This window comes from Felis catus, chromosome D2, assembly GCF_018350175.1.
Source record: "Felis catus isolate Fca126 chromosome D2, F.catus_Fca126_mat1.0, whole genome shotgun sequence".
In the NCBI taxonomy this organism is placed as follows: Eukaryota; Metazoa; Chordata; class Mammalia; order Carnivora; family Felidae; genus Felis; species Felis catus.
Window position 1 is genome coordinate 41639815 of NC_058378.1, and position 15041 is coordinate 41654855.

The 15041-nt window shown below is 38.3% G+C and overlaps 1 protein-coding gene across 10 annotated transcripts in view; it reads left to right on the forward strand.

Moving 5' to 3' along the window:
• The window catches only part of NRG3 (neuregulin 3), a 1060361-nt gene that overhangs the window by 811937 nt on the left and 233383 nt on the right, over nt 1–15041 (forward strand). For all 10 annotated transcript variants that reach the window (XM_023240617.2, XM_023240619.2, XM_023240620.2 and 7 more), the window contains exon 3: nt 7441–7514. In XM_023240617.2, the coding sequence (XP_023096385.2) occupies nt 7441–7514 (74 nt within the window). The remainder of the gene's footprint in view (nt 1–7440; nt 7515–15041) is intronic.

Here is a 15041-nt window from a genome sequence, read left to right on the forward strand (position 1 = left end):
TTCGTTCTTGGCGGGGAAATAGCAAAGGCAGTCATGGGAATTTTCAATTAACTAGAGAAGTAGGGGAGAGAACCTGACTCTCAGCTGATTTTAATGTTAAGACTTAAATTATCTGCCTAAATTTTCTGATCATTAGGCATGTTTTTTAAGGAATAAGGGTGACACCTCTATCACACTTCTGTGTGGCAGAATTGGGGATCATCGTACATCAGAGGACATGCCTCTTCTACCACAAGAGACTACCTCCCTTGAAAACTAGAATCTTATATTTGTCAAAATAGATTTTGTGTTTACTAGGAAATTAGTAATATAACATTTTCTCAGTAAGTTTGAATTGATGAAGCAAAACTCTTTCCACCGTCCTCCCATCATGATTACCCCCTAATCCTTTTGTTCTTGAGAAGGGCAGTTAGTATTTCATTGCCTCTAATGTGACAGTGAAATAATGAAGCCTTCCTGCAAGAGGGCCAATATATTACTCCTTTATTTACCTTTTTGGCTTAAAACGAGATTATGGCTTATTTTAGTTGTGCTAAAAGCAAAGCTAAATTAGGTAGAATAATGTTTTCAACTCACATAGCTGCCTTGAATAATACTGCTGTGCACCCTAACCTATGTAGTACCTTTATGCCATGTCATGTGTGTTAGTTTTGTTAATGAGGTTATAAGCCTGAAGCTCTTGACCAAATAGGGGCAGAAATCTCTATAAAGGCCAAAACATTCATTCAGAATGAACTCCTCAGCCACTGATTGTCCAAAAGTGAATTGCCATGTATCGGAGTAAAATGACTTAATGTCAATGAGTTGCTGTCTCTCTGATAGTGATTTGGCCCATGGAGTATGTGGGTGGCTGCTGGATACATATATGTATATGCATATATATATATATATATATATATATATGTATGTGTATACATACATACATATATATGTATGTATGTATGTATGTATGTATGTATGTATTAACTTCTCAGACTTACAATCATTCTTTTCATTTCTGACTTCAGCCTCAAATAGTAACAGAATGCAGCATGGCCCCTGGATTTCAGCAGATGTTTTCAGATTCACTTCTAAAATCATAGCAGTCTTATGATGAAATAATTGGCCTTCATTTACTTTTGAATTCAAACTTTGCTAAAGGGACATTTTAAAAAATAAATCTCTCCACTTCCTTAAGATTGCAGTTACAACTTTGTTAGCAAGAAACATCATAGTTGTAAGATGAGTGACATTATAAGCAGCAGTTGCCTCAACCATAGAATTTGTGATAGTTTTGAAAGCTATTGATAACACAATGGAGAATCTTCATGAGTTCAAAGGCAGTTTGCAGTTTAAAATAATGCAAATTCAAATTCTTCCAGTAACAGTTGAAATGATTTTGAAAACATTACACCTACAGCCAATCTGTAGGTAATTTTAATTCCAATTGGTTAAGTTAAAGATATTGCTGTCTTAATTAGTACTTCTTTTAAATAAGACCACTTAATTAAATTTTACGTTCAACTACGGGAAGTTTACACATTAATCAGTTTCACAGTATTCTCCATACCCAGACCTAGATCTCAGTTTCAGCAACGAGTGGCAAGGAAAGCAATGTGCTCTAACACCACTAATAACTTTTGAGCCAATAACTCTACACTGCAGATCCTTATCTAGAAAAGTGTCTGGTCCATCCAACACCCATTTGCATGCAGATGGAGACCTGGTGAAGAATTCTGGCTCCTGTACTCCCCATCTCTTCAATGCTGGGCTATTCACTTGCCCTACTGAAACTCCATTCTCTGTGGTTTTGTTTTGGTTTTGATTTTTAACTGAAAACTGAAATCAAGAATTAGTCTGAAATCAAGAGATGTAAATATCATTTTTTTTAATAGTAGTGCTTCTAAAGAGTCCCCCCACCTATAGTTGGTGATTTACTTTTAAATTAACATGAAGCTCACGATGTTTGCCTTTAAATCGAGTGACTAGTTTCTGTGACATGGTTTGCTTAAAAACATTTTTAGGATAGGATAATAACTTACAGATCTAGGTCTTATTTATCATGGCTTTAGTTCCTGATATCTGGGCCATGTTTTCAAATGCTAATCTTGGGAAAGGTAGCTGGGTATAAAACGATTTATGTATCTACCGATTTTCCATGAAGAATGTCAGAAAGTGCCACAGATCAAGTGAGGGCTTTAAAACCATCCCCAGTTGAGTTTGCCTCTAGTTCAAATACTTCCTGGACATGAGATTTTAGGATAAGATACTTAACCATTGGAATCTGTTTCCTCACTTGAAAAGCTTGGATGACGATTTCACATTCAAAGAATACTAAAAAAGCTAACATTTATTGAGTACTTACCATGAACCACAGGTATTATATAATTTATTCTTAATGATAATTATAGGATAAAGCTACTGTTATTGTTTCCATTTTGTAGATGAAGGAAAGGAGGAACAGAAGCCTAAATAGCTAGTAAATAGCTGATCCTGGATTTAAAACCAGGCAATGCTCCAAACCACCCTGACTCTAAAACGTAAAGTTTAAATGCCTGATGATCTTTCCGTTTTCCCCAACCAAAGTCTGACATTGAGGCTGAAGAGAATTGGCAGGAGATAGAGAAGAATACCTAGAGGGTTTGTTCTTTTTTCAAATCAGTGTTTAATAGGCTCCTTAAAATTGGCAGACTTGTATATCACTGACAAAGTGTCTACTTTCCTGTAACATCAAAGAGTAATTGTCAGTTTTTTTATGAATATAAGTTGATACAGGCAGGAAACAACCCACACAGTTTGCCACCTTTTCTCTTATGAAGTTAATTGATTTCTACTGGTTTAAATTCTATGCCTAAAATCAAGTTTCCAATAAGAAAGCATGTAAACTCTCTCTAAAATGTATGCAGAGACCAGGCACTATACAGGGATTGAAGCAAACATTTGAACTTGTTTCTGTCCTTTATACATTTCTCTCTGTAGGTTGTGTCAAATGTGTCTTTGCAGATATGCTAGGTATAAAGTCGCTAGTCATAAAAATGGCCAACATACATGTGTAGAGTATCAACTATGTGTGCTTGTTCATTTTTCTCTTTCCTGGTATCACTTCCATTTTATTTAGGTTGAAACTAGGAAACAGCTAGGCTATTAAATGATTTGCATAAAGAGCATCTCTGCAAATACTAAGCAGAGAAGCAAGACTATAAACTCAACACTGTGAATCATTAAGATAAATAGGAGGAAGACATGTTCTAAGAGACTGTGTATTGGCTGGCCCATCCATGTGCATAACCAACACCCTGACAATCAAGACAGAGTAAGAATAGAAAAGAAGGGAGTGAAACAATGATGACACTTTCTATTAATGAGTAAATAACCAGGAAATCAATAGATAAGGACTAAGAGGCTAGTACAGTTCCCTCAAGGGACAGTTTTCAGGTTATTTGTTTTGTTTTATTTTGTTTTGTTGTTCTAACAAATGGAAGAAGGAAAATGCAATCATCATCTGGAAATGTAGGGAGGCCATCAGTCACAAGTGAGAGTTCATTAATTTTCACTCAGAGTCACTACTACGATTAGCTCTAATTTAGGTGTTATTCAAGAAATGGGTTCAAGGAAATAAACTGGCATGGAGTATTGTAAGAGAGGAGATGGGAATGGTCTGAAGTTAGCAGTGTGGGCTGATGGCTATGGTAATCACTTTTAGCTGGCCAAAGGATACGGATTTCTGTGGGGACATCAGAAAGTGATCTGACCATTTAAAAAGTCTCTTTTTTTGAGTCCTTCACATCTAGGCCGGGTGATGTGTTGATCACTTCTTTACCGCACCAGACAAAGCAAGTATTGAAATCCAGCTGACAGTCATGCATGTTGTATTCTCTCATCTTTGCTGGTATTATTCTCTTCTCTTTTGCCCAAAGATAGCTTTCTGAAACTTTTCACTAAAACTGGGCTCTTTCTCCGGGATAATATAGAAGAGGAAACATGAATAGAAGGGATCACTTGTTATTTTTCAGTACAGCTGAACAAGTGGGATGGGGGGCAAGGACCAAGTTGGAAAAATGTTAAATGGAGAAAAAGAGATGCCTGCATTTGAAACTATACAGTAGGCCCTTTCCCTGTAGACAGGCAAGACCCTGATTTGTGATTTGTCTCTGAGGCTCACCAGCAGAGATACTAGGCTCATTCTCCAAGCTCTTCCCCCCACTTCATTGCTCTTTTATCCACAGTTACCCCTAAACACAGTCTCCCTTCAATCTCTCCCCTGCCCTACCTTACTTTGGACATTGTCTCCTCAACTATGCCCTTCCCTACTTCCTTTTAAATTTGGAAATAAAGCAGACAGCATGATCAAGAACTTAACTGGTTTCAGAAGCATTAGCTCCTTCACCACAGAGTAGATAAACCCAGAATTTATGACTAATTTTTTTTCAAGGTAAAATTTCTTAGCTCTTGCAGACTGAGCATGTCTCGTGGTTGTTTCACTGTTGATAATTCTTCTATTTACGCAACTATTTGTTGACCTTGGCTGTATTTCCTGTCCTGAGCCTGTCCCCTGCTCGTATGCCATTCAGTTGTAGAATCAAAACTTACCTGTAAAACCACCAGGGAATATTGGGATTTGTATTATGGTCACTGTGACACAATGTTTCTGAGGGATAAAGAAATTCCTAGAAAAGGGACTGGATGAATTGAATGGAGCTTTGAAAGCAATGCAGAGTAGGAAAAAAAAATAGAATATTAACCTCATTAAGAAAATATTTGGGCTTTTCTAAACACATTTACCATTCAAGATTACACATGTACTTTTAAAATTTTATAAATTCTGTCATGCTATCTTAGATGAACAAAGACCTGTTTATTATATGAATTTCTGTTTTGCTTATACCTATATCCTTTCAAAAGCAAACATCTTAAAAAATGAACAATAACACTTTCAAAATCCTCCCCAAACTAACCAAAGCCAAAATAAACACACAGTGGTATTTCTTCAAAGAACTGCTTGTTTCACTGTCAGAAATCCCGCCAAACTCAATCTATGTAATAGATGTGCATCTTGACTTTTTTTTTCTTTGCTTTACATCTTTAATATTGTCCTAAATTCAATCCACTTCATTGGCATTACCTGCTGGCCCATTTGGTCTTTATACTTGGATGGGTCTGAACTTATCAAGGTGACCTATGTGTGATATTTAAATGGGAGTTTTAATTTGTCATTCTTAAAACCCAGCACCAATTAGCAGAGACACTGCCTCCTTAACAAAGGAGCAGGACCGGATGTGTATGCAGTCTTACAGCCTCTGGTGGGTTTCATAGCCTGGCTTGGGCTGCTCCAGCCTCATCACACTTTGGCTATCTACAGCACGCAGGTATGAAGGTAGCATGAAGGACCTTGCAGTGCTATTTTCCTGGTACCCCAGGAAGCCTGAGCACTTCAGAAAGGGCTCACACTCATGGAAAATCAGTTTAAGCCTACAGAAATGTCAAACGTCTTTCCATAGTTTCCTTTCTGCACACAAATGGAATAATGCACTGTAAGTAATGAACCCGTTAAAAAGCAAAACAAAACAAAACAAAACAAAAAATCACTTTCCCTTAAAAGCAACTGTCTCCCTAGGATACCATTTCATATTAAATGAAGATGCGAAGAGTAAAAAAAGTCAAGCGTGCTCAAAATCTCCCACACATGTTGGAAATAAAACCTCTAAAAAAGTGAATACGCACTGTGGCACACACCTAGCCTGTAACTCATTGTTTATGAGGAATGAAAATTAAAGCACTATGGTTCCAATAATTCCGAATGAAGACACACTAACAACATTAGGGTGGCTTTCAGAGAACAGGAATTTACTTTTTCAGCACAAATGTGCTTCGGTCCTAAGTATTTTCTGACTTTTTACCATTACAGAACGAGTGATTTGTCTGCTCTATTTCAAATGCAATAAATGAATTTTAAAAAGTTATGAAAATATGTGGCTGCTTAAACAAATTCTTTCAATAGCCCGTTGGGTATCTGGGGTATCCCTATATCAGGAATCTTTGTTCTTAGTCTAGGAGGAAAATTGCCAAATACACTCCAGAGTGCCAGGCTTAAAAAGGTGCTGAAGAGAGCCTGCCTGATTACCTGACTTCCAATTTGGCTCGCAACGAAAGGTAGTAAAATTACCTTGGTGCCTTTCAGTTGCTGCTCCGGCTGCAATAGACCTTATCTAAGAGTTTATTACACCCAGAAAACAAAGCATATTCTAAAGAAAAAATTCACTGCTCTAGTCTCTGACTGAATGGTCTCTTTGAATTCTTTTGTCGATTTCATAGATTTCTAACAACCCGAGGATTGTTTTAGAAATCAGATTTTTATGCCAGCAGCACAATTTCCTCCTCTGTAAGTAGGACAGATTCATCCCACAGGCAACAATGGATTCTTCCCTGCTTAACTCAAGCATGACAGATTAAGCTTCAAGCAGACCTTGAAATGCCACCTCCCCGATTACAGAGGCAGGTGTTTGGGGTATCGGCCGCATTTCTTCCTTGAACTGCCAGCTGATGAGCCACTGCTGTCTGAGGTGGCCAAGCAACCCCAACTGAGCGAGCTGTGTGAAGACTCCACAGGGGACTGGCAGGGATGAGGTGACACACCTCATTGCGGGTGCTCTCAGACAAATCCCTCGCCCCCAAATTGCACCTGCCTCAGGAAAGTTGCCTTGTACAATGCCTGGCACAGGGCAGGCACCTTGCCCATGTTTGTGAATATAAAAGAGAAAAATGAGGAGGGAAAAATACAAGTTTAGAGGAAATGCACATTGAGGTAGATGCCTTTCAGATCTTACCAGATCTAAAATAAATGCTGTTATTTCTGGCTAAGTGGCTAATGATGCTAACTTGAAGAATAGCTATATTAAAAAAAAAAGTAAATAGCTGTTAAAAAAAAGTAAAATTAGCAAATGAACTAACTAATAAAACACAAGGAAGATAAATAAACAAAAATCTACTGATTTTTAGCCAAATAGCCAAAATCTACTGATAAGATTTGATCATTTATATTAGAAAATGATTTTTTATTAGCAAAATGACCCTTAAAATATGATGCTTCCAAAAGAGCATTTGCAGCCTTTTAGAGACTAGTGTATTGCATAAAGAAAATACCTGCATATGCCTGCATTCAGAATTATAATATGAAGATAACTATTATTCATATAATAATGTGAATTTGCTCTGAAGGCCATCTTAAAATGCTATTCAATTTGCTTCTGAGGTATTCCATCTGAAACTATAAAAGCAAAGCAGTGCTGGGGTTTTTGCAGGTAAATAGACTCTAAAATCCGTGTGTCAGTGTTAGAAGACTGAATCAAACAATCCAAAAGCATGAATGTACTGTTCTCACATTTGTGTAATTGATGGCTATTTTGCTTGTTGAAATCTTCCACAACAACATGCGTATGTTTGTCATTTATCCCCTTTTCTCAGGTGCAAAGAAGGCTACCAGGGAGTCCGTTGTGATCAATTTCTGCCGAAAACTGATTCCATCTTATCGGATCCAAGTAGGTCAAGCATTTTTCTTCTCTCTCTAATGCAATATGTAGGCAACCCTTACTCTGAGCAACGGTTGCTAACTCAGCTGAAGGCTGTATTTCAGTCGTGTGTCTTGGAAAGCTGCCCAGAGCGGAAGCTGGTGACAGTCATTAACATTCAAAGCTTGTTCAGAACTAACTTGGTCTAAGCCTAGGTCTGGTGTTCTCCCAACACGGGACCTGGTTTCCAGATTCAGCTCCTCCACTGACCTACACTAGGAACTCCAGCAAACCCCTGTTCCCTTAGCTTTCAGGCTCCCACCAACACCCATTACGAAAGCGAGGAAATAGACACATAACACAGCTCTTTTTTTTTTTTTTTTTAGCTCATTATTACCTAAGAGACTGTTATGGAAACTACAGTATCATATTGGTTCTTACCCTTTGCTTGAGAATTTGTGATAACATTAAACCTACTAACTTTTACTGTACTTACTAAAGAAACTATGCATATAAAATTATGTAAGATGTGTCCCAACTGTGAAAACCCCATTTTGAGCAACACTATTTGCATATTATGGATTATTGTACTGTTGACATTTTTTTTTCATTCAGGAAAGAAGACAATTTGCTAGTCATTAGTTTCTGTAAAAGGTAACATTCTAGTCAAATATGAATGTTTTGGTTTATTCGGAAATAATCTTCTGCTCTTTCAGTGACTACTACAGTTAAATTGCCAGTGTGGAAAGGAGATTCTTACTGAATCAGCAATTTAGTTCCATGAAGATAATGACAGGCACTTCCAAATCACAGACGCAATGTTATGGTTTTCTGAATAACAAACATGCCTAAGACAAACTTCAACAAAATACTGTGTATCGACAACAGACAGGTTGCCTTCCTGTGCGTGTTCACGCCGCTGTATCGTGAACACGTCTAGCCATCTTTCAACATCTTTTCGAAATGCATATTTTCATTCCCCCTGCCCCAAATTTCCACCTATATTTCCTTAGGTAAATGCAAAGTTTTTTTAGCAAGGAAAAGTTTTGTTTAATTTCATTTAATTGTGTTTTATCTTGGCAAGACAAGCTACCATGCAATCTTAACTCCTCGCTTCTTTCCAAATTTAGCTCTCCATAGGAAAAGTGAAGGTTTCCTAAAATTTAGCAAGCAAGCAAGCCATGGATTATCTCTGTTCTCTGAGATGTGAGGCTCTGGTGTCTAGGAATTACCCTGAAAGGAGACAGTTACTAGAGTATATTATATTTATTTCATCTTGTGATTTTGCCGTTTGTTAAGGTGATGTCTCAAATGTATGGATGTGGTTGGAAACATGGATTTGGAATATTAGAAAGCCCATGGAAGAATGGGCTTGCTGATTTCTTTCTTTCATCTTTTTTTTATTTTGTCTGATGTACCTGGTTTCCTTCTGTTTTCCCCTCTTCCTTCTTTCTCTTCTCTTTACTTCCCTTCTGTTCTCCCCTTTCCTTTATTCTATTTCTTCATTATTTTCTTTCTTCCTTTGAGGCTTCTCCCTTTTCCTTCCCTTCCTACCCCCCTTTCCTCCCTCTGTTCCTTCCTTCCTTCCTTCCTTCCTTCCTTCCTTCCTTCCTTCTTTCCTTTTTTTTTTTTTTATTTTTACTTTTCTTATATAGCCATGGAATATCTACCTATAGAATAGAGGGCAGGGTATGGTGGTAGGACTTGCATATGGTACAAAATAGGCAAAATAAACTCTCTTTAGACAGTCTAATCAGACCCTTGCCATCCACTTAGGTATCATAGTCCATCTCTGCAAAACTGAGGATGAGGCCCACCATAAGGACTGTGCTCCTCAAAGAAAACTGATCTCATAATCAAAGTCACTAAGTCTGAAAACCTAGTCTTAATATGCATAAAATATTTAGTGTGGCAGTATTTCTAATAGTGAAAAATGGACACATTCTGAAAACCAACGGCAAAACTTATGTTTAAGTAAAATACCATATGGCATATCCATAATGCTCTATAATAACCATTAGGGGGCATCTGGGTGGCTCAATCGGTTAAGCAGCCAACTCCTGATTTCAGCTCCAGTCATGATCTTATGGTTCCTAAGTTCGAGCCTTAGTGCCTGACAGTGCAGAGCCTGCTTAGGGTTTCTATCTCTCTCTCCCTATTTCTCTGCCCCTCTGCTGCTCATGTGTGCACTTCCTCTCTCTCTCTCTCCCTCTCAAAAAAGGTAAATAAAACTTAAAAAATTAAAATAAATAAATTGTCATTAAAAGGATACCTGTAAGAAATATTCCTATTAGGTGAAACAACAAGATAGAAAATAATTTTTACATGAAATTACAGTAGGAATATCCCTTGGTCCAATGGTAGAAAAAAAACCCATATACTGAAATGCTGAAAGGGAATTTTAGTATTTGGATTGTGGAAGTATATGATTTTTTTTTCCTTTTTCTCCTGTTTCCTATAATATGGCATATCATTATGTGAATCAAAACTCCAGAAAGTCTTGAAATAAAAGCTAAAAAATAAAGCACTGAGAAACCCAATGGATGAGTCCCTGATATACAGTTTAAATGGGAAAAACATTATAACACCATTTATCCATGCATGCCTCCATTTATGTATACAGTCATTGATTCATTCCACAGATATTTTCTGAACATATGCCAAAGGGAGAAAACACATGCATACATAAGCATGGGCACGATTCTGGTGGAAACACTTACTCCTTTGTGATCTTGACAGATTCACTTGGCCCCTGAGCCTCAGGCTTATCACCCCAGTAATGGCAATAATAATTCCTACAGGCACCTATCACTAAGGTTGACAAGAAGTCAGTGCCAGATAAACATTATCCCACTTCCTTGATTCATCATTATAACCATACTAATATGTGTTTAGAGCACACATGTGCCAGTCACTGTGCCAAAGAGCCTTACCTGGCAACTGCTCACATTTTATAGATGAGGAAATTGGGCCTCAGAGATGTTAAATAAACTTGCTCAAGGTCATGCAGCTAGTTAATGCTGGAGTCTACCTTCTGATCCAAATGACTCTAGGGCCTGCGCACGCGACTGCAGGGCTCTTCCCTTCCTCCTCCTCCTTCCTCCACTTATTTCCACTATGACATTTATCACTCTAAATTTCATTGACTGAAACCCAATGACCTGCAGCCAACATTATTCTAAGGAACAATATTTGCACAATTTTCATATCTTAATGCAGCAACTTGAGCTTCCATAGAGATTTAAATCCCTAATGAAATTTTCTTGTCAAAATTCTTGCTGAAGGATCGTTTAATTTGCTGCACATGATATCCTAGAGTGACTCTGCTCTCAGGAAAAAGGCTTCCCTCCAACTCCCCCCCTCTTTTTTCCTCCTTTCTCCCCTTTCTTCTCTCCCTTCATCCTTCATCCCTCCCTCCCCATTCTCTGAAGGCATGCTCAATTATAGCGAAATCCCAGTTAACAGAGGGTTAGAAGCCTCTGACATTTTATTCTTCCCCAGCCAATGCAGACTTGATTGGAAATGTTCATCTTTCTAATTAATTTAAAAAAATAAATAAATAAAACCTCAATATAGGTGTATTTGGGGAAATAATGCCAGGATGTCACTATGAGAAGTCTCAATGGCTACTATGACCAGTGTCTGTACTATGGTCCCAGGCTGGATCCTCAGACCTGCTATTCCAAAACCTCATTTTTTACCCCCCCAAAGAGCCTGTGGTTAACTCCACTCAGGAAGAGTTGTATACACACATGAATCAAACTTATAGAGTGCCTTCATGTCAGTTTTTGAAAAAAATATCTTATGCATATAACTATCAGGTAAATCAAACCCTCATACAGATTCAGTGCACAGAAGCCACATTCTGATCACAAAGATGAGTAGTAAGCATGGGTTCAGTAGTAAATGGTAAAAGGAACAGACTATGGTCAAGAGGAGATGACCGTCTATGAAGGAGTTAGCACCAGCTGATGTAGCATACCTGACTAGCATATATCTATACCCTGCCTCCCACTGATGCCAGCCAGTCCTGCCCATGGATAGCAGCAGTCGACTTCCAGGAAGCCCCACAGTCTTCTAGACAATTTCTGATTTAATTCATTCAGAACCAGTCTCCTTTCCCTCAAACACGGGATCAACCTATACTCTTTTCGGGTTTTCTCTTCCTAATGACCTGTACCCACCCAGGTAAGATACCATATTCAGCCTTGAGGTAGAGCCAGATGGACCTGAAGAATCATGAGCTGGTCAAAGATTCAGACAGATTGGGTCTCCTCTCTTAGGAGCCCTTGCTGACCTGAGTTATAATGAAGATCCTCATATCATCACTGGCCATTGGAAGCCTGAGAGCAGCTCCAGAGAATGGATTCAGAATGGAATCAAAGAATGGTATGAGGTGGAGAAGACACCCATCCACAGTGAGGGTCTTCCTCCCATGCGGCTAGAAGTAGCCATTACCAGACCTGTGACTTCCCCTCTACATCAGCATCTACCACCCAGGGTCCCCATGGCTGGCTACAGGTGACAAATCATCAGTCCCAAACTTTGGCATGGGGCTTTTATAGCTTAAACTCTGAGTCATCTAGTCTCCACAAAGGGAAGATGGAGAAGAGCTTAGGATCCAGTCCATATAAACTGTTAAAAGAAAAATCTCCACAATTTACACATCTAATAAATATTCAGCAATTCATGAATGGGGCAGCATCCAATCTAGCAGATAGAAAAGACCTCTAAAGAGCTGTAGAAGGTGAGAGATTTTTATAAACCAAAGTGAGTAGGAATAAGGAATTTACACTGGGTGTTTGCTGATTGGTTAGAGCAGTGTTACCTTCTTTATATGGAACAAAGAAGTCTTAGAGCCAGGTCAGGTAACTTGTGTTGAGCAAGCAAGCATGAATTGGTTGACCTTGGCCTTCCTTGTGTGGGAGAGCATAGCATAGAAACTTAAAGTTAAGTTTTGGTTTGCTGATGTGGGGCTTAGCATAAACAATTCCACTTTAGGCCTAATCTGGTTATTATAGTACTGATTTACAGTCACACTTTCGTTTCTTCATATCTTAGAAACCAGGCTCTGCCCTTAGAGTGGCCTGTAAGGTGCCAGAAGCCTGGTCTGGCCATGGTTCAGAGGAAGGCTAGAAGAAAAAAAAATGGTGTGGAGTTTAAACTTCCCATCCCTCCAACCTGTATTTATGTGACCCCGACTTCCCAGGAATAATCACTTCGGGAATCCAAAAAATAAATTTGCCCTAGCTTGTGGTTCTAGCTCCAGAGGGAGTACTGGCAGTGAGTCAGTCAACACAGCCCAATTCCTAATGGTTTTCAGGGGCAACAAATTTATCAGGCCTGAACACAGTAGGTCTCTTTCTTCATGTGCTGGGAATCCCATTCGGTCATCACTCAACCAGTGCTCAAACCATTCAGCTCAGGGCAGAGTGATGCTGTTTGCAGTGTGGAGCTCAGTGAAGGACAAGGAAACTTGAGAGCTTCCTCAAAGAACCATTGTGGAGCCCCAGAGCCCAGGCAGGTGTTGGCTAAGCAAACACAGGAGGTTTCCTTGAAGAATATCAGTTGGAACTTTCCCAGAGACTCATGCTCTGCATTCTTTCTTTTCTCAATTTCATGATTGCATGAAATTTGTCTACAATTTCTAAATGTTTTCTACCTTATAGGAAAGTGTTTTATGTGTCTACAATTAGATGGAAAAGTGTAAGGGAAGGTGCTCTGAATTAAGAGTTAAAGGGTTTTGGTTCTAATCCTGTGACCACTTGCTCTTAGCAGTATGGCCTTGGGAAAATCGTGGTGTGATTGAGCCTGTTTCTTTATCTGTAGAAGGATCCTGGTTAAAAGAAGAAAGCAAACCTTAGTACAGAGGTGGCTGTCTCTGCAAGCCATTCAGAGGTGGAGTCAGATGCATAGCTGAATTAATATATCTTTTTGTTCATTCTTTTATTTATTCCATAATTAGGCACATATAAAGTGCACCATGCTATGGCTTCATACAATAATAATTAAGGGCCCTACTATCAATAAACTCATAGTCTAGTAAATTGCCTTTATTTAAATTGAATTGTAGGTGCCAAAGGATGTAATGTCCCCAAGAGAGAGAAAAAATTTTTCATTTATTCATTCATTCAAATGTATTAAGCATTTGAGATAATCTTACCTAAACTTGATGGGTTCTGGTTTTCTTCTTTATAAAGAATAGTCTCTAACCTATATAGTTATTGTTAGGATTAAATAAAACAATTCATTCAGAGAACTTTGTGCTTGGCACATTGTAGGAGCCCAATAAATGTTATCTATTATTATAATTATGATTGTTTTTTTTTTAATTTACTTAAACCATTATCATTGCCTTTGTAACTGCACAATATACAAGTTACTGAGACAGGTACTTCCAGGAATTAAAAAGCGTGAGGCATATTTCCTGACGTCAAGTATCTCTAATTGCATAGAGGCAAGAAAATTTTATAAACAAGAAAAAAAACACACGTAAAAGACAAGACAGATTAAGGAAAGATCATAAAAATGGTTGGGCAACATAAGTTCACATAAAGTTAAGGGGGGAGATTTGGGTTGCTCACAGAAAGCTTATCTATGAGAGAGTATTATAATGAGTTTTCACATGCGGTGCTGTGGCTGTGTATACAGGCTGTACATGGCCCAGCTGTATAAGGATCATTCACCCTAGATTGAGAAGGATTCTATACAAAGGCGTGCAACATAGTCCTGAGAAGGAAATTTCCAGTATAAATCAGATGGAGAAAAAGAAGTCTCTTGAGGGTACGCGGCATAAACTGTCACCACCTGTCCCTGGTCTATTAATCGATATTGATAAGAGGGGGTATCTTCTAGACTGGAATCCATTCAGAATATTTAAGTCTTTTAAATTACTTTGCTTTCCAGTAGCCATAAAAATATGGTTAGCAGAATGGATCCATTCAAAAATCTGCAACTCTTCTTCAACTCTTATTACCACTTATCTGGACTTGAAAGAGAAGTAACAGAATTGTCAGATTTTAACCATGCCTCTGTCAATTTCATAAAGTCTATCAGTTCTGTCAGATCTATGGTTTTTTCTCATTCAAATGCTATTATCTTCAAATCTACCCTTTTAATTTGTACAAAATACCTAACATTTACCAATTAAACATGCAAATGCACCCAATTTCTAGAACACTAGGAAGGTAAATATATTTATAAACAAAGAACAAAATTCCCAGCATCACATCATTCAGAGATAACCACTAATAATCATTTTACTGCATAGCAATCCAACTATTTTATAATTTTCATGTGGAAATATGTGTGTGTGTGTGTGTGTGTGTATCCGTATATATATGCAGTATCAATCAATATATTGAAAGCAAGATGTCTAGGGCCAGATACCATTGCCTCCCTCAGCGTCTCTGCTCTGCTTCTTTCTTCCCAGCTTGCTAACTGCTGCTTTCTCTAACTTAGCCCTAGCTTGCTGAGGGTCTACTCCACCTAGGACAATCGTGGACTGTCCTTATGCCTGCTCAGGCTGGCTGGTCTTAAGACAGTCTGCATCCTGTC